This window comes from Cyrtonyx montezumae, unplaced genomic scaffold, assembly GCF_038088225.1.
Source record: "Cyrtonyx montezumae isolate F1298 unplaced genomic scaffold, pur_monq_1.0 scaffold_0, whole genome shotgun sequence".
Classification (NCBI taxonomy): Eukaryota; Metazoa; Chordata; class Aves; order Galliformes; family Odontophoridae; genus Cyrtonyx; species Cyrtonyx montezumae.
The window spans coordinates 27,502,910-27,527,532 of NW_027071824.1; the positions used below are offsets into that span (position 1 = coordinate 27,502,910).

At 36.0% G+C, this 24,623-nt stretch overlaps 1 protein-coding gene across 1 annotated transcript in view; it reads right to left on the reverse strand.

The window, feature by feature from the left end:
- Positions 1-24,623, reverse strand: part of SMOC2 (SPARC related modular calcium binding 2) — a 133,541-nt gene that overhangs the window by 46,633 nt on the left and 62,285 nt on the right. The window contains exons 5-7 of the mRNA XM_065730871.1: positions 24,305-24,352; positions 20,040-20,123; positions 19,179-19,253 (exon numbers count right to left, since the gene is read on the reverse strand). Of these exons, the coding sequence (XP_065586943.1) occupies positions 19,179-19,253; positions 20,040-20,123; positions 24,305-24,352 (207 nt within the window). The remainder of the gene's footprint in view (positions 1-19,178; positions 19,254-20,039; positions 20,124-24,304; positions 24,353-24,623) is intronic.

A 24,623-nucleotide genomic window follows, 5' to 3' on the forward strand; every position in this document is an offset into this window, starting at 1 on the left:
TTCAAAGAATTATATATTACTGAAATTATTCATTTTAATCATTCTTTTATACTAATTTTTCTCCTACACTCTATTATCCTGCTGCGCTGTATAAATTATATGGGAACAAACTAGCTACTTGTTTTCAAACAAAATTTAACTCTAAATTTTAGCATCCTTATTTACTTTAAATAAATTAGTAGAGTGAGATCTATCCACTGACTTGATGAAAACTTATAGAAAAATCAGTCTTCATCTACAAGTACAACAGAATCTGGCTTTAAATGTTTAAGTGTTAGCATTTAATTCTCCTGTCAATAAATGACAGAGAAACATGAAGTCAGTACATATTAGATTATAAATCTGAGTTCTTTCAGTGATGCATTTTTCATTAGAGTCAAACTGCATATCCTGAATATTCTTTATCAAACATCTATGAAATGTGAAAGCAGGGAACCGAGAGTAGAACCTTGTGGTTAAATCTTTAGCAGCAGAGTGTGAAAAGGATAGCAAACGTTTGCGAAGTGGAACTCTTTAGACAGATTTAAACCACAAATTGTTTATAACTTACACTCCACACTGGATTTTAGAGTGTAATCTTAACACAAATCAAAGAAACCTCTTATGCCAATGATCAATTATGCAACACCAGGTTTCACAAGAAGAATGAAAAATATTTGGTCTTTCTAAGGAGGTAAGTTCCCTGAATCCCTTTTGCTCAGAGAATTGAAGATATTCATTAAACTTCCACCATCTCGACATGTTCCTGCTTGACTTTGATGATTTGGAGAAGACATAAGAGAAGACACTACAAAAAAATGCTCCATTCTGCAAGAATAAAACATAATGAAGAATCTTCCAAATGGAGCGAATCCTGGTTTTCTCCTAAGCTCAGATATAGGAAAGAAACATTACTTCCTACTACTGCTCAGTATGACTGCATCACACTTCTAACGCAGAGCAGCACCAAAGCTTTCGAACTGCAAAATAAAACAAAAAAGCCACCACCCAAAATTACAGCAAATGAAAATTGTTGATGTTTCCCAAACACAGTGGCTAGCTGGCCAGTTTGCTATAGCAATCTGAAGGCTCATTCATTAAACAAAGTTGCGTAAAGCTGCCATTCTTGCTTTATGAGTATATTGACCAGTAAGCATTAGTCATCTGCCAGTGGAAAAAGTCTCTCAATTTTTAAGAAATACTTAAAGTGAAAACAAAGCTGGTTCACTTTTTCCACAGAGCTGTGAAAACAAAAGTCTTTGCCAGGTGAGCTGAGGGTAAGCACTTGTTTGAATAGCTCTATTAAAAATTACAACACAAAATGTGCAAAATAGGGTGCTTAAATTCAGTTTACAGGAAAGTTTATCAGCCAGCCACTTACATTCAGTGAAAAAGGAGTTGTTTCTATTCATCATCTGGGAAACTGAGACACTTACATTAGTGCTTGGATATGACTTTGATTACTAGACCTTAGGCACCTAAGCAATTTTGATTTCAGAGGTTTCCAGTGGCATAACTGGCTGCAGTTTATGTCACTTTCCTGCCATTGGTTTACACTGCTAACTCTGTTGGCATTGAGCAGTGTTTTCCATCCTTATTGCCTAACTCTAGCCTGAGGTGGCTGCACTCCATCTAGCTCTATTTTCTAAGCATCAGCTCATTTCATCACAGAGGCTTACCCTGGACATAGACTTACTCAAAATGTAAACAGGATTAAAATATGAAACAAGCAATCTTTCTAATCCTTTTTTTTTCTTTTTTTTTCCTTTTTGTTCTAATCATGTAGCTGTTCTGTAATTCATGAATTTGTTCCATTGCACCATTTCCTGTAGATGTAGTGTTTGTGAAGTAGGATGCACCATGAGTCCACAGAACAGTTTCCACTCCCAGTGTTCCATGTGGTACAGAAGTTGTCTCCTCCTGCACCTGATTCCTTAGGTGACTCTGGGAAGCCAGTATTGCCATGCTCTGCCAAATTTTCTCCACCTTTCAAAACTATCTGATTAAAAAAACACAAGTATTTTAAAATTGTACTAATGTTGCAAATACATTTGCACCTTTAAAAGCTAGTTAATGACAGATGATCCAAAAACAGGCCACTTGCATCCGGACTTGCTCTTCTTCACTTTGTCAAAGTGGTGCCAGGAAGCAGGTGGAAAATAAGAATGCATATTACTGCTCATGTCTCTAATTAAAGGAACTGTATTGTGCAATGAAAAGACACTGAAGAGAATCAGAAGAAATTTTTGTAAAGTGTTGAATCATCTGTTGAATCATGCTTCTCCTGGAATGCATTATCCCATCCTCCTTTTGAGACCTGACAAATAATGTGTACACAAACCCTACAGAAAAGGTAACTGCATTTCTTCAACCATTCACAAATCCAAAGGCCTATATTAGATTAAATCCTGTACAGGTCTTGCTTTTACATTCCAACAAGTTATATCCAAAACACACTATTTATATAGCACAATGAAAGTTAGAATTTGTAGCAGAAGAGGTACAAGATTCTGATAGAAGAATGTTTACTGATTTTGACCAAGTTTTGTGTGCAATAAAGAGGATGTGCCAAAAAAGAATAAAAGCCAATAAGAATATTTTAATACTATATCTTCTACCTCCAGAAACTTTTTAATATAGTTTTAGGTAGCTTTATTCTTTTTTTTTTTTTCTCATATGGTCATGGTTTAATGGCTCAGCTTGTGTTTTGGTTTCAAGAGCAAAGCCAAATCTTTGGCTTGGCTCTCCCTTCAAACTTTGGAGAAAAATATTCACATTGGGCAATGTGTATTAAAAATAAAAATCCCAACTCCACTCCACTTTCATCTCTGTTTTCAAAAAGAAATAGCCATCTGAAGTCTATATAATGCTAAATACAGCTTGATTGTGAAACACCCCTATGCTTTTGAAGGATAGAAAACCCTTTACCATATTGAAAATCCCACATCACAATGTCTGATCCTGTAAAACTGGAGTCATTCCACTGTACACAGATGGGATCAGCAACAGAAAGCTAGTCTCTACCATACACAGAGCAATTTTAAAGACACATAGTGGCAAAGTCTAAGTTTTTTTAATCACTAAAATTAGAATTTTCAAAGGGTGACTAATGATCCCTAATCCTTTACAAGCAGGGCCTTATGGTTACTAAGAAGGTGCTAAGAAGTTTAGTTTTAAACGCTCAGCCCTACTGCAAAAGTGATCAATGGAAAAAGCCTTCCACAAACACTTCTCAACAATTCACTGCATGTGAGAGTAAAAAAAAAAAAAAAAAAGACTTCAGAAAGAGTTATTTTTTGAAATGTTTTCTTAGCGTGTTTCCCACAAATATTGCCATCCCTTTCAGAGCTATTTCTCCCCCCTCCCATCCTCCCTCCATATACACATGCACAACTACCTCACGCCTTGTTTATTTTGGAGCTCTCCATGACAAACAGAGAAAATCCAAAGGACTGTTTTTGGCAGAACTGTTCAAATAAAACAGATTCTAAATATTTAACTTTTCCAGATAACCAGCATCACAGGAAACTGCAATGTTGGCATTCAGTCACCTAATAAGGAAACGTTTTTATTATAGCTTATGGGAGGATAGTTCTGTTATTCTTTATACATACTATGTATTGTATGCTTTGTTTTCTTTTTACTTTAGGAAGGTTAAAGGTTACTTGATGGCTTGAAAATAATGGCAAATGAAGCACAGTACATGACGCTCACAAGAGGCTGTGAAGCTCCTGCAGCTGGAGTTGTTGCTAATTAAATCTGTCCACTGTTATAAAGTATTCTTATAACACTGTTATAAAGACATTCTGGGACGAAGCAATCAACCATTGATATATATGGCCAATAGTGGTACTATTTTCATCAATCACTGAAAACAACCATAGGCAAACATGGAAGGGACAAGCCTGTGTATCTACAAACCTGTTTTCCTAGAGTAACTGTTGTGAATAATTACAGTACAGTCCCAGAGTAATTGACACATACTAGAAATTTTGGCACATACTTGTAAGCTCATTTACATGAGGATAATACAGGTAAGCTTTTACATGGGATCTCTTTTACTTCAGAGTCATGGGCATGCACTATTTGCTTGTCTGAGTTCTATGTTTATAGCAATGACACAATGGAAAGTGGAGTTTGAAGAAAGATAGGAGGAACTTTAAAAGTTGCTGATCAGATGCAAGGTAAAAAGGTGAAAACCCAGTGACATTTATTTAAATGACAGTATCATAGAAAACAACAGAAAAAAGGCAAGAAATCTAGATACAAAACTGAAACAGAGAGAAAGGGGTAGGTTTTCTGTTTTCTTTTACAGAAATGCTACTACTTCCACTGGTAGTGCAACACATTTTTATTCATTTCCACTTCCTATACTATATAAGTCTATAAAGCTCCTGACTGCATTTGTCTGATCTGCACTAGACATTATCTCAATCATTTCTCTGCTAAAAACTTTGCTTCTGCTGCACTGCTCTGTCCAGGCTGCTGCAGCCCCCTGAGAAACAGCCAGGGTTAGAGTCCCAGAGCTCCTGGCTAGCTGCCTTTAATGTAAGCAATCAAACCACATTGTCTCTCTGTAGTAGCTGACGTCAGATGCTTTCGCATACAATACTTCGTAGGCTGCTCAAGTCTCCACAGTGACATCCTGAGGAAATAAAATTGGCACAGAATATAGGCCAAGAATGCACTGGTCATTCAGACCAACAGTGTTGATGTTATGACACTCGCAGCATGCTTTATTTGAAAAATGGTAGATTCCTCCCACAAAAAACAAACCAACAAATAAAACAACAACATCATTAAAACCTCACAGCCTTAACTCTGGAAACTTAGAAAAGCACTGGATTAAAGCTAAGCACATACTCTACTAGCTTTAGTCTCTCTCCTTGTTTGGTGTCATTCAGGATCCTGCAGTATGGATACCACAACTGAATAAGGTATACCTGATGGAGTGTCTGAAATTTTGCACTGATTAGCAATGACACCTATGCTCATTCCTTCTAGGAGTCAAAGTAGCTCCTCTATCAGTTGAAATGTTCAGGTTGTTGCTGCCAGTTTATTTTTGGAGTTTTGTGTTTTCAGAATACAGATTGCAAATTCACAGTATGATCTACACCCTTTATTCCATGGTGTACAATCTTGTCTTTGGCAGTAACAGTCGAAAAGAGAAGGTGGAAGAATGGAAAGATAATAAATTTATGTTGCAGGAAAAAGCTAAAGCAGCAGCATTTGAGATAAAAGAATGATGCCTGGGCAAATAATGGAGAAACTCACAGTGAAGATCAGCTATTCACAGAAGAAAAAACAGACTCAAAATGAAGGACTGGAAACAGAATAGTGAATTCTGTTTGTGCAACCAACAGTGAGAAAAATTTATTATGCTAGTAAGATAACAAAGACTTTGCAAAATTGCACAACAATCCAATAAAGGCAGATATGAAAACAGATAAGCTTAGAGGCAGCATTCTGACTCAGAGGCATTCTCACTCAATTCTAATGGAAAAAAAAAATGTTCTAAGCAAGGGGGGGAAATTCCTTATAAAAGGCACATAAACTCATTTTGACAACCATATTGAATAAGTAATTGCACTATAACATCTTTGAGGCTAGCACTACTGTTACGTATGTGACATAATATATGCAGCCCTGTTAGCAGATGCAACAAATCATCAATATCACGAACCCTTCATACATGATTGTATGAATACATGTAGCTAATGTTAAGCACCATCCCCTGAGGATCAGAGGCACAGGAGCTATCGTGAGTCACAGTAGTGCACAATTAGGCACCTATATGGCTTCTTATCACAGCACTACCAGATTTGTGAGGTTTTTCTACATATCTCATGTGATGAGTAAATTACATACAACTACAATCATCCATTCTTGTTTGGCTCCTGGGTACCATGTTGAGAATTACTGACTGTTCTGAATCTTATGTCTCTCTAGAAATATGAAACTAGGCAGGCCACCATGAGTCTGATCTAGTTACCTCCACTCATGTTAGTGTTGGCAGCAACGAATCAGTGTTCTTTACCAGATTAAGACTTTTTTTTTTTTTAAAGAAAATCAGAATACCTTTAACAGAGCTTTCTCAAGCATGCATAAAGCTACTCTTGACTTGAACATACCAAAAAAACATCATCTTGAGGGAATAAATTTGTACAGAAAGGTAATAAAGAGAAAATACCAATGTTCACTCTTTCCGTTAGCAACAGAAGCGGACCATCTGAGCCCTTATGCTGACAACACATCCATTAAAGTAGAGAGGAATTCCAGCTACGCAATAGCAACAGGACTGGGGTGGACCATCCTTTTATCACTGATCCAGAAGACTGATATACCATATAATATCTACTTAAAGAAATGAGTAGGCACTACATTTCCAAAACATGGAATAATAGCATCACCAGACCCCTACCATTATGGTTGCAATTTCAAGGAAAAATAAAAGATAACTAAACAAATAAATTTAAAAAAAAAAATCTAGAGCTAATTCCTTTTTCTACCCACTATGCTTCTAGTATAATTGCCTTTCTGACTGCAGTGGAGTCACTCCTATGTGTATTTCTCTGAGTAAAAGGATACTTCATGCCTGCTAAAACTACACTGCCTCCTCCTACTGTAATTTGCTATTATTATATTGAACTATTTAGTTTAAGGGATGAACTACAGGATGTATGACTACATTAGAAGTCATCATTTTATCCTTAGAAAATTGGTAGGGAAAGGGAGAAAACTGACCTTTCAAACCACCAGCATTTATAATGTCATGTTTGGTTTTATGTTTCCCTGTTGAATCACCTTGAAAACACTGAAGATCTTTAAAAAATATATTAAACTGCTTTTTTAAACCTGATTAGAAACTGTATGAATGCTAAGATCGTAAGCCTCTTGATCTTGGAAGGGCTTAACCTGACAAATACGAGAGCAGTGAGAACAAAGATTCTTTCTTTACCTTGTTCAGGCCTGTAAGGGCTATCAAGATCATACTTTATGCACATGGTCAGAGATTTGGGGAACCAAGCGAGGAAATGTCCAGGATCAGAAGCTACTTGCATATCTTCTTGCAAACTAATTGTGTAAGTAAACAAGCAGAAAGGGCCTCCAGCTTATTCTCAGCCAGAATAACTACATATAGTGCTACTGTGAAAGCAAGGTGAACAACATGCTGACAATGTGTGATGGACACGAACCCCTACAACTAAACACACCCTTGCCTCTGTTAGGAGTCTCCATTTCAGTGGATTCTGTGGGTGGATTTACAAAATAACAGAGACATTATCAGACAAGATCAACCCCTGCCCCCTCCTATATCAATAGGAGTTTGCCTCATCACAGACCTGAAGATTTGGCCTAGTGATGGAGAGGGAGTACTGCAGACCCCTGACCTATTACTGAAACTGAACACATCTTGAAACCCTGAACTATTTCCTACTTTCTTGTCAAAACTGTATCTCAGCTTCTGAGGGCACAAGAGGATTTAATTTAACCTTACACTCCTCTGCTCCCAAGTCAAATACCAACCAGTCTTTTACCCTAACTATATGCACTGGGGAACAATTCAATGCCATTACAGGTCACTAGCAGTCTTGTACACACTGGAACACCCTACTGAATAAAATAAAATCATTTATGCACACCTCAGTGGTCTGGAATATTATAAGAGATGTGCGCTAAGAGAAGCTAACTATTTATAGTTATATGGCTGCCTCAGAGAAAATGGGGCCTAGGGCAAAAAACTGAGGAGGGATGAAACAGTTATTTCTTAACTAGGCATACTCAGTACAGTTCATTTCTTGAACTAAACCGCTCAGTGTTATAGCAAATGACCATAGGACAACCTGGTTTGGCTTCAGTGGGCACAAAAGCCTCTTTTCACTCTAAGAACACATAACTAAACCACTGCAGTCAGAGGGGGAATGCCACTGGAAGCTTGATGAAGTGAGTGGAAAGAGTAAGGAAGTCATCAGTTCAGTCACCTTATTTGCTTGCACAATAACAACAACTCTTCCAGAAAAGGCAACAGTCCGTGCAGTAGTGCTAGCAGGGAAAGAAAACCTCTTGGTTTTGTTTCCAAATGAGTGTTGCAATACAGGGCCATGTCCAGATGGACTCGGATAACACTTTGAAACTTAAAGATTAGAGGTACTTATAATGTGTTCTTATCAAACAAAAACACATTTAAGATCAAAACAGAGGACAGAAAAAGTCCTTCCATTTTGATGGAAGGTCTTTAGTAAATGTCAGACAGTAGAAATGATAAGTTTAAGTAACAGTGAGATCTCACTGCAAAACAGTGGAACAACACTGTTTAATCAGTGATAATATAATCTTTTCATAGCTTATTATGACTGTAATGGGGTTGGTTGAAAAATTTCATTGGGACTGCCTAGTGGAAAATGAGGTTTTAAATGAAAAAATGTTTTCCACTAGAAGTGTTTGCTTTTCATAACAAAGCAAAACAAACAAACAAACAAATAATTTTTAACGAGAACAAAAAACCATGACAAAACATTATTTCTTTGTGTGGGACTTCCCAGGGAACCACATGATCCAAAATGCCTATAACTTCTCTGAGATAAGTACATTTTTTTAAAAGGGAGCCCATTATGTTCTGAATGTGTAGCCAGCCTGGGGACACGAGTCCCCACCAAGAAAAAGGAAGTCATGAAATTTCAAAATTACAGCTGTCACAAGGCATTACAATGAACATTTAAAACATTTCAAAGTTTTGAGACAAAATTATTCAGATTCTTGAAGGCATGTTTTTGTTGTTTGAATTTTCACCTTGAAAATACATGGTTTTTTAGCTCAAAATGCAAATCTTTTTTGGAAAAGCTCCCTAAGAACTCACATTCTTTCTGTCTTCAACCAGTCTGATATTTAGCTTAGCCTCTCAGTATTTTCTCTTGTGTTTTGTAATGCACCAAGAGAATTTAAGATCTGAAATCTAATTTACAGCCTTAATCTTATTTAAACACAGTTTTATTTGTGGTTGAATGCAGATACTTGGCCTGCCATACTTAAATTAAAACAGGTATTAAAAATAGCTTTAATGAAAAACAGTGGTCTGTCCCTTGAACCACTGCTTCTCCTCCACTTACACAGAAATCCAGTGCATTATGACAATAATAGTTAATGTTATTTCTCAGCAGTGCAGAGTACAGCGAAAACATACTGCCCAGCATACATCTGGAACAGACTGTTATGAGAAAGGACAGAGCATGATGGACAGAGTGGAATGAAAAGGGAAACAGGCCAGTAGTAATACATACTTAGGGCATATATAGCATCTTACAGATGAAAAGATCTCAAAGTGATTTTGTTTACTTTAATAATGCATTTGGCTGGAATAAGTTACCTCATGCCAAATATGACTCCTGGTGTGGCTGCTCATGGAAAAGAGACTTTAAACTGGTCACAAACAGGAAAAACCAGTGCATTGCATTAAGGACAGGCTAGGGAAAGGAGCAGCGAATGATGACATCAACCAGGGACCTTAACAGTCCATAAGAACAGATGCTCCAGAAGAGGCTTGAATTGATGCAAAGCTGCACTGAAGATGCATGACCAGCACAAAGGTTTTGGGATGAATTCCACTCCTCACAATAATGTCCCTGTAGGAGCTGAATTTCTCTTGCTTTTGTACCGAAGATGCTAGAATTATTGATGATTACTCACAATACTATTTCAAACGTTGTAAAAGGAAAAAGCCTATAATTTATTTTGAAAATAATTAAGCAACTCATTGGGTGTATCATGAGCTATCAGATTTTTCAGGAATTCTGTTCAGAGTTGCTTGGCTCAGCAAAGAAAGTTGGAAGTTATATATGAAATAGTATCTCACCAAAAATCCATCCAAAGTTAAACCACTGTAACCGCTCATAAATTGTTCTACAAGGGAATATCTAGAAATGAATTCAGCCTTTTCAGAAATGTAGATGTAAGGAAACCTGGATTCCAACTAGCAGGGCTGGTTCAAGTTACATGGTGACCAGATCTCCAATTAACAGCAGTTAAGAGTTCTTTTGTATATAGCACGTAACAGAATTCTATATTCACATGAGTAATTAAAAAATGTGTATCTTGTCATGACTGTTTTGGGCATTTTAAAATATTTTTTACTCAATTTAATAGAAGGATGGGCAGTTGGTCATTTCACTGATCCTTGTGAAATAAAGAGAAAATTTCTTACCCCAGAACAATCTAATTTGCCCTTTAAAAGCAGAACAATATTGCCAGAACATTGAATCACTCTGATTAAATTTGAGTGAAACTTAAAATTTTGTTTTTCCAAAAGGTTAACATTTTTCATAATTTTTATCAGCTCACAGACGAAGACATGAGTTTGTAGCCTTGCAAAATGTGGCAGAGTTCCGTGAATATACTTGGAGTGATAACATTCTGTACTATCTCTATTTGAAACAGGATTTTTTATTCCTGTTCAAGAGTGTAACCACAAGTTTACTGACGTTTTGAGATTAGTCTCAAGGCCCTCTGACATTGCATATATCTCTTCCATTTGGTAACACTAATTTGATTTCCAGAGTAGTACTGGATTCTTCATATTTCAGAAGAAACAAGACAATTGTTTGGATGCCTAATTCTATGTGCTCAAACTTGGCCCAGGCCTCTTGCCCAAGTTGCATGGGAAACAAAAGCTTTGACTCCAGCATATTGAGAAAGGTTTCAGAACTGTCTACATTCATTGCTATGGGAAGGCAGCATCTTTATATTCAGCATTGACATTTTCTCTTAATTATCAGATTACTGGGACAGTGATGGAAATCTTGAAGCTTTTACTGTTGACTATTCTGGTCTTTTAGTTGCCTGCAAAGTTTGGAAGCCACTTGAAGGATTACCTTATATATATTTACCAGTTATCATAGCATAGCCAAAGACAAACCCAGACTCTCTAGCCTAAGAGATTTACCCATTTCTAGAAAGATTATATCTTTAGATATGACCTAACACCATGTGTTTCTCTGCATTAATATTATTTACATTATTTAATTTTTTAACCTTTTTTGTTAAAATACCAACTGTTAACCTAAGATCCAATTTTAGATTTATGAAGTTTATTAATGTTTTTTATGATTCTGCAGTTCAATGTTTGGTAAACCGTTGAAAGCTGTGGTTGGATGGGGGAGTGCATGTCTAAAAGGTAAAGGAGAATTTATTTTCTGCAGAAAGTAATATGATATAATTAAAAATAGGAAAGATTAGTATCTCTTGGCATCAAATTTTAACACAAGCAGTAAAATAAAAATTATCTTCCCCCCCCCCCCACAATGGGGGTCCAATAAAACCCTGGAACATCCTGAGCATAATGAACATCAACTGGATATAAAACAGAGCTCTATTTTTAATGTCTTAGGATGGGAGTATCTTCCACTGCAGTGGGAGGAAAAACTGAAAATGCCAGAACTTGATGTTTAAAAGGGTTTGAACTAATACGTAAAATTAAAATAAAGATAAATGAAAATGCTTGTAAAAAGGATTATTAAAGATAAGATAGTACTATTTCAAGTATAATCCAGCAGCTTGGAAATTAAGAATGTATCATTATATATTAAGCACTGTAGGGAGATCTGGAGAGGTTTATCTTTCTGGAACAGGCTGAAAGAGCAGAAACAAAATACTCATTTTCCTTTACCAATTTAGGAGTTAAAAAAAAAAGAAGAAAACAAACCAAAGCAAAGGAGGACCAAAAGAGGATGAAGAGTAATTTTCTTCACAGGTGAAGAGAATGAAGAATACTTTTTTCTCTTTGTGTAATAGTTAAATCAAGATGAGGATTTCATTAAAGGCTGTTTCTCAGAAATAAGTCAGTATTCACCATTAAGAACTATGTCAACCATTTACTGGTTGGCACTAATGGTGTAGACAATCATTAGTTCCCAAGACTAGGTGGGTTTTTTTTTCATTTTCAGGGAAGTATTCTGAGACTGTCTCTAAAAGAATGCTATTCTGAAGTTGGTTTGATTCTTGGCAGACAAAAATAACAAAAAAATGGGAAAAAAAAGAACTACTTCAATTACTTCAGAATATTTAAAAATGAAACAGGTAGAAATAAAATGAGAAGTGACTGTATCTCACTTCTCCATTTCCAACAGTTTCTTAATAATCCTGGTTTTAATGTAAAACATAAATCACAAATTATATTTCCCTGCAAATAATTGTGTTCATTCAGAAACTTTCAAGAGAACACTTAGTGAGTTAACAAAAAAAAAAAACAAAACAGGGAGTCTGAGGCCATAATACTGTTGACCTGAAAGCTTCCAGTACTCCTCGTCTGTATCATGATTTCTTACTCAACTACCTCAAATGGATTTTCTCTTTATCTTCCGTAAACAACTTTCTGAGATAACAGACCAAACAACAAATACTCTACCAGCAGACATCTTCCAACACCTACAGTTTTCAGAAAATGCAAAAGCTAGATGAGTAGCCTTTACAAAATATATAGACCAGTAAAAACTGCTAGTGTCTTTTCTTGTATAGGTAATGAACTTCCAGACAAGACAAAGCTAAAAAGTTCACATTAATATCTGGGTTTGAACTTGTTTAAAGCCTGGCAAAGACTGTCTGCAAAGATTGAGCCCATCTAAAATAGACTGAGCTTCCATTGCCAGAATTCATGGACTTACTAACAAAATGATATGTTTGAAAACTTATTTTAAATCAATGTTTCCTCCTTTTGCTTACCTCTCATGGTTTGAATTCAGGTACACAGGGTTCATTATACCATTCCAAACATAAGTGCCAGAAGAGCACAGACTTCTAGTAGACTGTTTTGCCTCTCATATCTCAGATACTGTAGGGCATATGAAAAGAAACTAGATGCATGTATTTCAGCATCTTATTTCCAGCTCTTCCTTTATCCAGCTACAGCTAATGTCTGTTTTCATAATGCTGCTTGGGAATGCAAATCCCATCTTTGGATGTGGCTGATACCTCACCAACTGTTGAAGGGAAATGCTTAAGTCTGAAATGAGGTGGTAACAGTGAAAAAAATGCTTTGTTTTCACAACGTAATCTGCGGTTTGCCATGAGGGAACCAGTTGTACTCAGGCTATTTTCTTAACACAAAACTACTTTACATATTGATTTAACTCAGTTTTTAAGTGTTCAGTACTAGTATAATGCATTCAGAGTGGGTATGATTATTTGGTCATAACTGTATATTCTGATTGAAAGTCCACACCTCCCCCTCTCTTCTGAACACAAACAAATTTGAGAATAGAATATTAGCCAGGCTTCTGCAGGGCAGCACACAACTTGCTAGGAAACCCAACTGGAAAAAGGGAGTAACCAGCTCTTCTCTCTCTTCCATGCACTCTTTTCTCAGCTTTTTATTATATCAATTTTTATTTTACTCTGCTAAAACTGGCTTCATATCTCAAATCTCTACATTGCAAAATGAATCTAATACAAAATAGTTCTAGAAAACTTCTAATTAATTTGTAATATATTTTTAACTGGGAATGCACAATGATCTTATTCTTTTCTTGCTAGCTCACACATCTTCAAATCCACATAATTCTGTTTGAGTCAATGCTAAGAGCAACATCTGGAAAATGCAACAATAAATGAGAATAAATACAAAGTCATTGAATGGTTACTCATTTTCCTGTCTGTAAGCTACTCATCTTCCTGTGCTTAAAGAGGAATGGCTATGAGAATTTACATGATTGGACAAACACACAAAATCTTATATTAATTTCCACTGCTACGTTTTTTGTTGTTTTTTTTTTTTAAACATATTGTTTAACTTCAGGGCTGAATTTTGGTTGGCTATACACAGCCCAAAGACATTAGCCAGGTTCAGTTTGGAATGAATGTGAGCACTGGAGTGTGGAACCTGGTTTGTCTTGGTCCTCTGTGATAACTTTCAGGGAAAGATCAGTGCACAGGGATCCCACTGGAACAATTGCCTCTGAGAAACAAAACAAAACAAGCTAGCAAAACAGAAACCTCACTGGCAACCAACATAGTTTCCATGTGAGAAAACTCATATGTACAAGTGCTTTAAAGCAGTCCAATGAGGCAGTAATAAAAACTGCATTCAACTGTGAGAATGTCCCTCTGTCACATTTGTCAGCTTCACCGGCAGACTTTGCCAACAGATTCAGACTGTATGGGCAGACGACGCAAGGAAGAGTTTGGTATACACAATGATAAATATTTGAAATTTACATTAAACAAGATCAGGATTTTCCAATTTCCTACTTTGCAATCTTTGCATACACATTATACTAATTGCAGTTATATTTTTGCAGTTAGTCTGTGCTACATTACTATATGTGCATTCTAGTGTTTTCCCAGGTGATGGTTTGAAAATGAAACTCTTGTTAGATAGAGCCCTCTGGGACTAATTGATTAAAACTTCCAGCAGATTTTTTAAGTCTTGAAACTGATGGTCTGTAGCAAAATGTAGTAGAATACTACTTACTCTATTGCTTCAGAAAATTAAACAAAAAGTTGCATGTTCCTTTCATGTGTGCACAGCCAAAGCCGTGAATGAAGACAAAAATTATTCTACGTTACTACAACATTCAGATACAGCAGCTGAAGTTTTGGCACTCCTGAATTCCATAAAGTCACAGTCCAAAGAGGTAATAAATTCTGATATTGAATTCATAGTTCTGGATCACAGATTTTATAATCGCATGAACTAATTTTTGTACAGATGTGTTAATTTTAACAGCATTCTCTCCTTCTGCAGGCTTTATGCAAGAACAGAGAGTTTCCTCTGTGCTGACTCTATTTGATGCTGGTGAATGTATGGCTTGTCCTCCAATACCTGCTTCAAGCATATAAGCATAAAGTTGGCAGAAGGCATACAGTTGGAAAGAACACCACATCATATGATCATGTATCTGTGCCTAATCCAGATTACACATGGACAAATGGGTGAACAAGCAGTATGCAGGTGGAGTCTGAAGTGCTGTGGAACCATGGTCTGTGAGTTCTGCTAGGGGTCCTAAATTACTACCCACTGATTTGATGTGTTTAAAATTCAGTACATGAATCAAAAACAAGTTTGGTGAAGTACAAAGAAATGTGACTGTTTTTTCTATTCTATTTTTCTAATCATGTTCTATTCTACTGGTCATTTCAGATTATCTACAAAACAAAATCCAAATTTATCAATCACTCCTTTTGATGTTCATTAAATAAACAACTAATGTGTTGTTGTGAACATGCAAACCATCAGTTATAATAAAACCATTCTGTTCCATCTTTGAGGAAACAATATATAAAATATTAATAAGGATAATCCAGAATCAAATAGTAAACAGCCAAGACTACACTGCATCTTTCAAGGATACATTATTGATCCTGGCTCTTTTATTTTGAATTATATTATCTGCTTGAGAAGATTCTGGTGATATGTAAGTATATTCCAGATTACGAATGAGCTTTTGTATTCTGTATTTGCAGATTAATGAAATTCTACAGTGTCATTATTTATTCTCATTTGTGTGGGAAACAGATTTGTACTTAGAAATGACCCAGAACTTTAAGATTTTTACACAATAATGTAACTGTCTATTAATCATTGCAGAGATACCACAACAAACTATTAGAAAAACGTCTCTCTTAAATTCAAGATAACAAAATGAACCTTAAGCTAACTGTCCATTTGGGCAAAAATGAATTTACACTTCCTTTGCCTGTATACTCAAAGAATGGCATACATCCTCTGAAAAATGGCAATCAGTTCCCAGAAATCAAACAGTGATTTAAACTATTGATAGGACAGATGTAGCAAGAAACTAAGAGCTACATAAGACAACCTGAGCTCTTGTCAGGCAACTGTATCTTCCTTGCAAGATGATGGAAAAAGTATCTGCACTGATGTGTAGTATTCACCCACATCCTGGCTGCTCCCAGCCCTGATGCTAAGGACATGGTCCAAAATATCCAGTTTCTTCAAGACAAAAGATCTTCTGTCCCTATGTTCTTTATACAACACAAAAGCTCTGAAAGAATACTACCTGAGTTTTCAACTGATATTGGAGTGGGATTCAGTTCATCTAAACTCAGATCTTGACATCACATGTCAAAAGTAAGCTCCACCTTATTTTGCAAAATGTTGCTACAGTTCTTTTTTTGTCATCTGATGTGGCAAAAGCACAAAAATTTTCTCTGAAAAGGGGAAAGAAATGAGGAGTGTAGGAGTAGAAGAAGCCTAAGAAAAAGAACTCTTCAGATACCCAACAAGGCACAGAGGCATACATACAAAACATATTCTCAGTAAACACTGTATTAATTTAGCATTTAGATTCTGGAAAGAAAAGACCAAAATATGCATACATCTTCAAAATGCAAAACTTGCTAAAATGGAGAGTCAGATGTTTCTAGCCAAATCCACCACTCTGAACAGAGCTATTGTTATGTAATCCAACAATTATTTTTTGTTTTTGCCAGGAATAAAGTTGTCAAAGGCTGATAGGTTAAATACCATTTTGCAAATGCCTTTATTGAGAAGCAAAGGCCTGTTTCTCTGAAACAGAAAACAGCATATGCACCAGAAATTATTATACAGTATGTATATATAATTCAGTAATTTCATAACCTGTAAGTCTCCCAAATATCATTTCTCTGTGCTAAATTATCTCAGGCTGATTTAAATCAAACAGAAGCAATGGATAACTAATATAAACTAGAATACTCTCAGGTATTTTTTTTTAATCTTCCAAAAACTAAAAGCTTACACTAGTTTTATTGGCTAATTATAAGTGACAGGTCATTCACATAGTAGCAAAAGCAAACTACTCCAGATGAGTATAATAAATGTGATGTAGTCACATGTAATTCTTAACTCATAAAAACATGCTAGTCAATCAATCTTATTAAATGAGACCTATTTCTCAGGTCTAGATGAATTTCTTCATGTCCATGCCTTATTGATAGCAACATATTAGCACAGTTTTTAGCATTATGATTTTACTTTGCCTACTTTTGCTTACTTCATACGGGCAGGCTGAGTCACTGTGTTATCAGCATCAGAAAAATATCTTGGAAAGCAGTTGGATTATTATGGAAGACAAAAGGAGAATTCAGCCCATTATCAGTAAACTGGGCTTCATCTTATAAGTACAATGCATACATAGAAAATTTGTCCACATTTTACTCAGATGGATACATTTCAAGTTGTATTTGTATGCCCAAGTCTGAATCAGTTTGCTAAGTAAACGGAGGAAAGAAGACATGTATTTTTCCCTTATATTGAAGCCTAGGTGTCCAAATGTAGTTTACAATCCACTGGATTCAGTCATGAGGTCCTTCCTATTCCATACATGAATCAGCCCAGAGTTATTCTCCTGAACATTCCCAAAGCTTTCGCACCACTCTGAGAGGTAATAAGGAGAGACTCTCACCTAGTTTTTTCAAGAGCTTGAAAGGCCTGGTTACTGATTATCAGTGAGGCTCAGCCATCAAAACAACTTATAAAAATATATTTACATGACATGCTGTATTTCCAGCATCCAGAAGAGAGACACTGTTATTAGCACCTACATTCATTTGGATTGATAATGCTGTATTACATAAGTAACAGCAGAAATAGCAGTGCCCTTCTGGCATATCAGGTACTAAAGCAATTCTGGCTGTGTCACATCTGCTGATTTCTGCCAGCCTTGCTGTGTTGCACATGCACATAAACCCTCCTGTGAGCAAGTCCTCTTGTTAGCAAATCCAGTACTGTTGTGCTTCAGATATCAATGCACCACAGGTCAGTAATCACAATACACACTATACTACCAGTCTCTTCTTTTTCAAATAATGTCCTTAGAAAAACTGTAGGAGACAAACTCCCAGTGACAAATACACCTTTACTTTGACATCTCCCTTGTTTTCCATGCATATGTTTAAGCTTTCACTTCCTGCAGCGGCACTGCAAACTCAAGAATTTTTGCTTTAGATGTCACTAGTAAATCTAGCACTGTAAAAATGAAATACACACTTCTGTAAGTGATATATTTCTATACAGATTTAACAGGAGAAACCCTGAAGCATTTCTATTCTTGCTGACATTTGGCTAAGGAAATGACAGATAAATCTTCAGCATGGAAAGCACTTGCTTCTCTTCTCTGTAAACTGCTTATGGTCCTTTCTCCCCGGGTGCCTACTTGTGCATCCAGGAGAGGAAAAAGCATTAATAACTTTTGCCTTGATGTTAAAAACCACTTAATAAAGGAGTCTGTAAAGCCTTTCCTATGATGATTGCTTGTCTTCTTAAATCCCCTTGGGCCTCAATTCAGTAAAATACTTAAGTGCAGTACTTAAGGTAATTCACAGCCTCAACTTCCACTGGATCTTAAATGTGCTTTTGTGTCATTTACTGAATAATGGTCTGTAACATTAATGATCCCTTTCTAACTAAAGTTTTTCTCCAGAGAAAAAGAAAACAAGAGACTCAGTAAGGTTCTCTAAAGATTATCCCACTGAAGGAGGGAATAGTGAGGTCAGCACCAATACTCCAAGCTTACCAAAGCAAAGATTGTGTCTGAATATTTCAGAGGTTTCAGTCTTAAGACATCCACTTCGACATTCCTTGAGCAGGTTTACACAGCTCAATTCCAAAAAGTGGTGGAAAATGTCAAACTAAAATTTGACAATTGTTTTATAAGGCTAAACAATCAATCCACACTAAATTGTCAAGCGCCTTACAAATAACAGATAGCTGATGTAACTAAAAGAAGAACTTTCTAATTTCCTGTTAATTGACAACTAGTTTCTGATGGGAGTTTTCTTCTTTTCAGGCTTGCCTTCTGAGTTTTAGTACCAAATACATGTAAATCCCACTGTTCTTTTCCAAATACCTTCTTCGTGCACATCACCAAAAAAGAAGACAAAATAGAAAAATACAGAAATAGGTGACAAAGAGATAGAGAATTAAAGAAGAAGATAAAAATGTATGCCAGATCCACTCACAAATGCACATTGGTGTGAGCCAGAGACTTAAGCTGAGTACTGGCAGTTCACACCTAGTAATACCCGGCCAAAACTCTTTCCATAAAAATCAACACATGCCATGAGGTAACAAAATCATCAGAATGCAAATCATTAATTCAATATCATATGAAGGTAGAAGCAAAATTATTATTAAAAAAAACTTTCTTAAGAAAGGTTCAATGCATGCCTTCACAGGACCTCTGCAAAATAAGGACACTACAGCTTCTTACCTGAGCTTTTATTGGTTTTGTTTTGTCTACTCTTTACTTGCTCAGTCCATAATGTAGGATAACGAGAAGCTATATCTAAGGGAAAAAAAAAGTTTGTAAATGTTACAGTTTTTTAAAAGTTACTAGCACCTAAATAACATGTTCCACTTTAAAGATATGTCGATGCCAAGAAGGAATGGGCTACACTGGTCTACCTATTAGAATAGGTAAAATCTTTAGGCACACAAAAGCACAAATAGTTTATTTCTTACTGCATCTATACATCAGGTTGAAATAAATATTTCTAGAATAAAATTATATTTAATCAGAAGAAAAATCTCCCAATGAAGATCCAAAATATGTAGTCACTTTAGATCAGGTTCTGTGAGACTTACACTAAGACAGCCACATTACACAACTACCACTGTTTACGGGCCTTGAGCTTTCCACTGACAGAGTAATGAATTTCCCCAGATGCCAATAAGCCTGTCAAAACACCAACCTCCAACCTCAAAATTGCTACAACTGTATGCTGAGGGTAGCATTCACACTTTTTACATCTTTATTTGGCCATTCAGTTTTAATCTGCACTGTGGCTCAAGTTTAAAACCTGTCTGTGCTCTATTGGTAATAAATTTGCTACTGTCAGGAGTTCATAGTTGAAGAGTTACCTCAGAACTTCAAATTCACTGTCTGTATTTTAAGTCTTTTAAGGCTTTACTGTGGTTTCTGAATTTATCCCGAAAATGTAGGTTTTTAATTTCTTGTAAATTCAGGAAGTCTCATCAGCTACTGCAGTTACCCTAGCTCTAAGGTAGTATTTGATGCTGTCCAAATTGCATTAGATAATATCACACTGTTAAAATTCCTACTGACGCTTACCTTCTTCATCACCTTGAGGCTGAGTCTCCAGCGCAGGCGCTGAGGCATCATCTGAATTCAGAATGGAAAAGATTTGCAAGGAGACTACAATTATGAGAGTAAGCTAAATAAGTGTACATACATGACTGATGCTAATGATTTGCACATAGCCCCGGCCGGTAAACAAACAGAAATTTAAGCATTATTAGCATGTACTGCACAGCACAGATATGTTACATCTGCAGACATATTATAAATGGGTGTATTTTAAGGTTATTGCTGATAAACTGATTGCAAGGTCTTTGATGAGGAAGGAAGTGATCAGGTTGCTTTGCAGATAGTAATTCTTCATTTTTAGTGACACACACAGAGTCCTATAAATTATAATTGAACAAATTAGCATTTCTGAGAAAGTAATTGGGTAAATGTATCAAAATGGTAAGCCCTGTGAAAGCAAATGTAGCTTGAGATGAATAAATGGTTGCAGACAAGTTGAAACCTTAAAATGAAGCAATATTACAAGCAAGATTCGTAGATTAAAGAAACAGAACATGGCTTGCATTATTCTTATCCTGAAGTCAGCTATCTCCATTACTCCACAACCAACCATTACTGTAAAACAAGAGGGATGAAAATTTACAGAAATAGTAGGTGTGTGTGGATAATCTTCATCTCAATAAAATACAGTAGAAGCAGGGCTGTAAAATAAAATTTCAGTACGAAAAAGCATAAATTAGCAATGTTTGAGAAAGACCCACCTTTACCATACCATCTTATTGTTATCTAAAATTATTTCAGATATTGAGTAAATATAAGTTAGTAGGCCTTCACAGTACATATTTTCTAGTTGTTGCTGTTCCTCATAAAAAATAGCTTATTTCAAAAGCAACGTAACCCACAGCAAATAGCATATTTCATGCAAGAGTTTTATAAGAATTTTGCACAGTTTCATAACTGGATCTCAGGCCAGCAGAATTTCCAGGTTGTTTTCCTGGAATTTTCAGGAAACCTAGAAATGAAGATAATTGTGGAACTTTCTTTTGATTGAATGTGTTTAGAAGCTCTCTGACCTTCTTGTTTGGTGTCTAGTTTGTAACAAATACAAATTCCAAGTAAATACTAATAATATGCATATAAAACCAAACTTAGAGACAGGAACACTAACCTCAATGCTTCTCACAAAAGCAAAACAGCAGCAATAGAAATTTATCTTCATTGCAAAATGTTTTAACTAAAGCAAAAGGAGACTTTATTAAAGAACATTCATCCTGTCCATGCAATGACAAGATACTTTACTCCAATGATATCACAGACCATAACTTTCCATTAATTTGGCTGGCATTTTTGTGGTGTCTCCTGGGGGGTGGAATAAGATCATTAATTAATTTCAGAGAGGCCATCAAACATTTCAGTGTCTTGAAAATAAAGACATGCATTTAGATCATCAATCAGCATGTGATTCAGAAAATCTCCAGATTTTGGGTGGGTAAATATTACCAAGAGCCCAACCACAAACTCTGCTTTGGGTTTAAGTAATATTTTTCTATTATCATCTTTCTGTATTTAGTTTTGATTTGTGATTCATTTGATCTTAAGGTACTACCTCAAGTTAAGATGTTCTTATAATATAATGCATATACTATAATATAATTATTATGCATATAATTATAATAATAATTATAATGCATATAATATAATATAAAACTTTATGATTTTGATTGGACTGATTATTATTACTCTTAGTAAAAAACTCCATTCATTTAAGCAGTATGTATTAAGCAGCATTTAAGGGAAAATTTATGAATATAAATACATGTTAAAAATCCCAACACTCAGATGTCTAACTGCAGTATTAATAGTCATAAAACTGGCCATAGGTCCTCCCCAAAAAAATGAAAGAACTTTTCTTTTGGTCTCGATCAAATTAAGTGTTTGGTATGGAACACTTGTGTCATCTAAAGAACAATAGCATCCCAAAACTGGAGGAGCTACGGCAGATACTGTAGTACACTTAACGTGAAGGAGAAGTTCATGTTCATTTTCTACTTGTGCTCTGTCAAAGTATCTCCTCTTTCATAAAAATATTTTCTTCTAAGAATGAAGAAACATGTACAGATTCCTTGTTGAAAACAAAATTCAATACACCATCACAATTACAGAGCAGTTCATCTTCATATTAATTAGATGTTTCAAATGTTAAGTTCATGGGATTTCCTGGCCAGCATTCTGCTACATATGTGCATAGATATAGACAAACCATTCTGTTATCAGTTCCCTTAATAAGAACAGGGTCCTGCAGCCAGCTAAGATTCAGAAGAAAAGAGACATGCTCTAACATTTCTAACATGTCCCCCATCTCTAACACATGTGCTTTTCAGATATTCTGAATATTTTCTCCAGCTAAAGGAAATAACTGTGGTGCAGGGGAAATGTACTTTAATCCTTAAAACTTTGTTCCTGTTTGATTAATGTGGAAATCTGCAAACATCCAAGCAGATTTCCTGACCTTTGAAATTTGCAGCTAGAGGTTTTTTTGTTCAGTACTGAAATACTCAAAGAAAGTGAGATACACAACTGCAACAGATATGGCCCTCTAAGAAATGTGCTCAGAGTTTGTGCATGGCATCTTGGAAGATCAGACTGTCTCAGGTTGAGCGTATACTCTTGAGTATAGTCATCAAGACCAAACAAGTTTGGGGCACATCTTCTACATCAGCATGAATGCTGTGGACCTTCCTAAATTTGCTGGGTTTGAATATCAGTTCCTCTACCTGGGAACTTCCAGGTAATCCACAGGAACATGATGAGGCACAATGGGTAGGAAGGGGAGCATTCTGAATTTAATTCCCGGTTGTGCCCTGACAAGCTGAACTATAAAATATTTTTACTACACTGACTGTGAAGCAAACTAAATCTAACTCAGGCAACAAACCCAGTTCATTACTCTGTGACGGTCCTAAAGGAGTTGTGATGTCTCTGACAACACTATTTCATTGAAAGCGTACAACAGTGACATGGTAGAAGGGTAGGGAGAAGAAGCTAGCTGTGTCTGAGAAGAGAAATGGACCACCTTAGAACGAGGACACTGGCCCTTTGTGCAGCAGGCTTGTGCTGGAGAATAAAAACAATGCATGAGTGAAATGCAACTGTGCTATTTTAAACAAGTACATGTGATGCAAAGGGAGGCATCATGAACTAATTTCCTTGTTCTATGACCATTCATTCATGCTTCAAGCAACTCTGCCTTCCAAGTCACAAACAAACAAACAAAAAACAAACACATTTTATAAATGGAATAGTTAATAAAGTTTGAAAGTGAAAATAAAAATACTGATTGGAAACAAATTTTCCCAGAAATTTATCTGGAAATACACAAAGGACCAATTTTTCACTGCCAATTCAAGTACCTCATCATTATTAGTCTTTAAAAAGGCACTGGGTTTCTTAACAGTATAGTAGCTTACTCAAATCTTGAATATGTTACAACGCTGCAAATAAATCCTGTAAACTTACTTCAGGTGTATTTACAGTGGACCTGTAAAATTTACTTCAGTTGTATTTACACTGGAACAAGGTGGATAGTCATTAGCATTAACACTAAGCATGAGAAACTTCTTCAAAATTAATTTATCCCATTCTAACTGGCAGCAATATTTAGAATGTTATTTTCAGCTGTATCTGAAATTAAAGTGTAAAACAATAAAATTAAAAAATAAAGTGTCTGGAGAGTGTGAGCTTTAATCTTGGTTAAAGAAATGATATCTCCTTCATTTAAATCTACCAGCTATGTTGGGGTTGATCAGATTTTGTCCCACCAACTAGATACACAGTGTGATCTGTCTCTAAGAACATCATCTGGCCATGAATGCTTAATCACTGCAACGATCACAGTGTAGAACAATGTGCTGGTCCAAGATGACATGAGTATTGATACAGAGATAAAGCAAGGACTCAATTCTCAAGACCTTGGGACTGCAGAATTCTGGCTTTATCAAACAGACAGAATAATCTGTCCTCCTGGGCAAGAGAACAGCATGAGAAAATAGCTCAGATTCTGGCTATCGGAAGTAAAGTTATTTTCCAAACAGCAGAGAATAGCAAATTCCATAGGGCTAAGACTAGAAAAATATGTCGCAGACACATATGCATGTGTACATATTATGTATGCAAATTATGTTATATTATAGCCAATGATTATTCACAGAAAATTCAAACCTATGGAAAATTAAGGTGGTATATGTCACAGCTATTTCAATCTCTATATAAAGGTAATTTAAGATATTTACCTGCTTTTCCTGCACCTTCTCTTTGTGGCACTTTCTCACTCACCGAGCCTGCAATTGGAGAAAGAAATTAACCAGAAAAAATATTTTATTTACTTTTTTTTTTTCTAAGAAACACAGTCGGCTTCAGCAATTTGTTTATTACAGCAAAAATATCATTAAATTCTTCCTTTGCAAATCAAGTGTTTTAGCTCTGCACTGTGTGTGCTGGAGAGGCTGGAGAAACCTTAAGAGCCTGAGCCTGGGTTGCCTGCAGGAGAGAGGATTCCATGGGGCTGGGGCTCTGGGAAGAGAGGCAGTGGCGGTGCGAAAGAAGTAATGA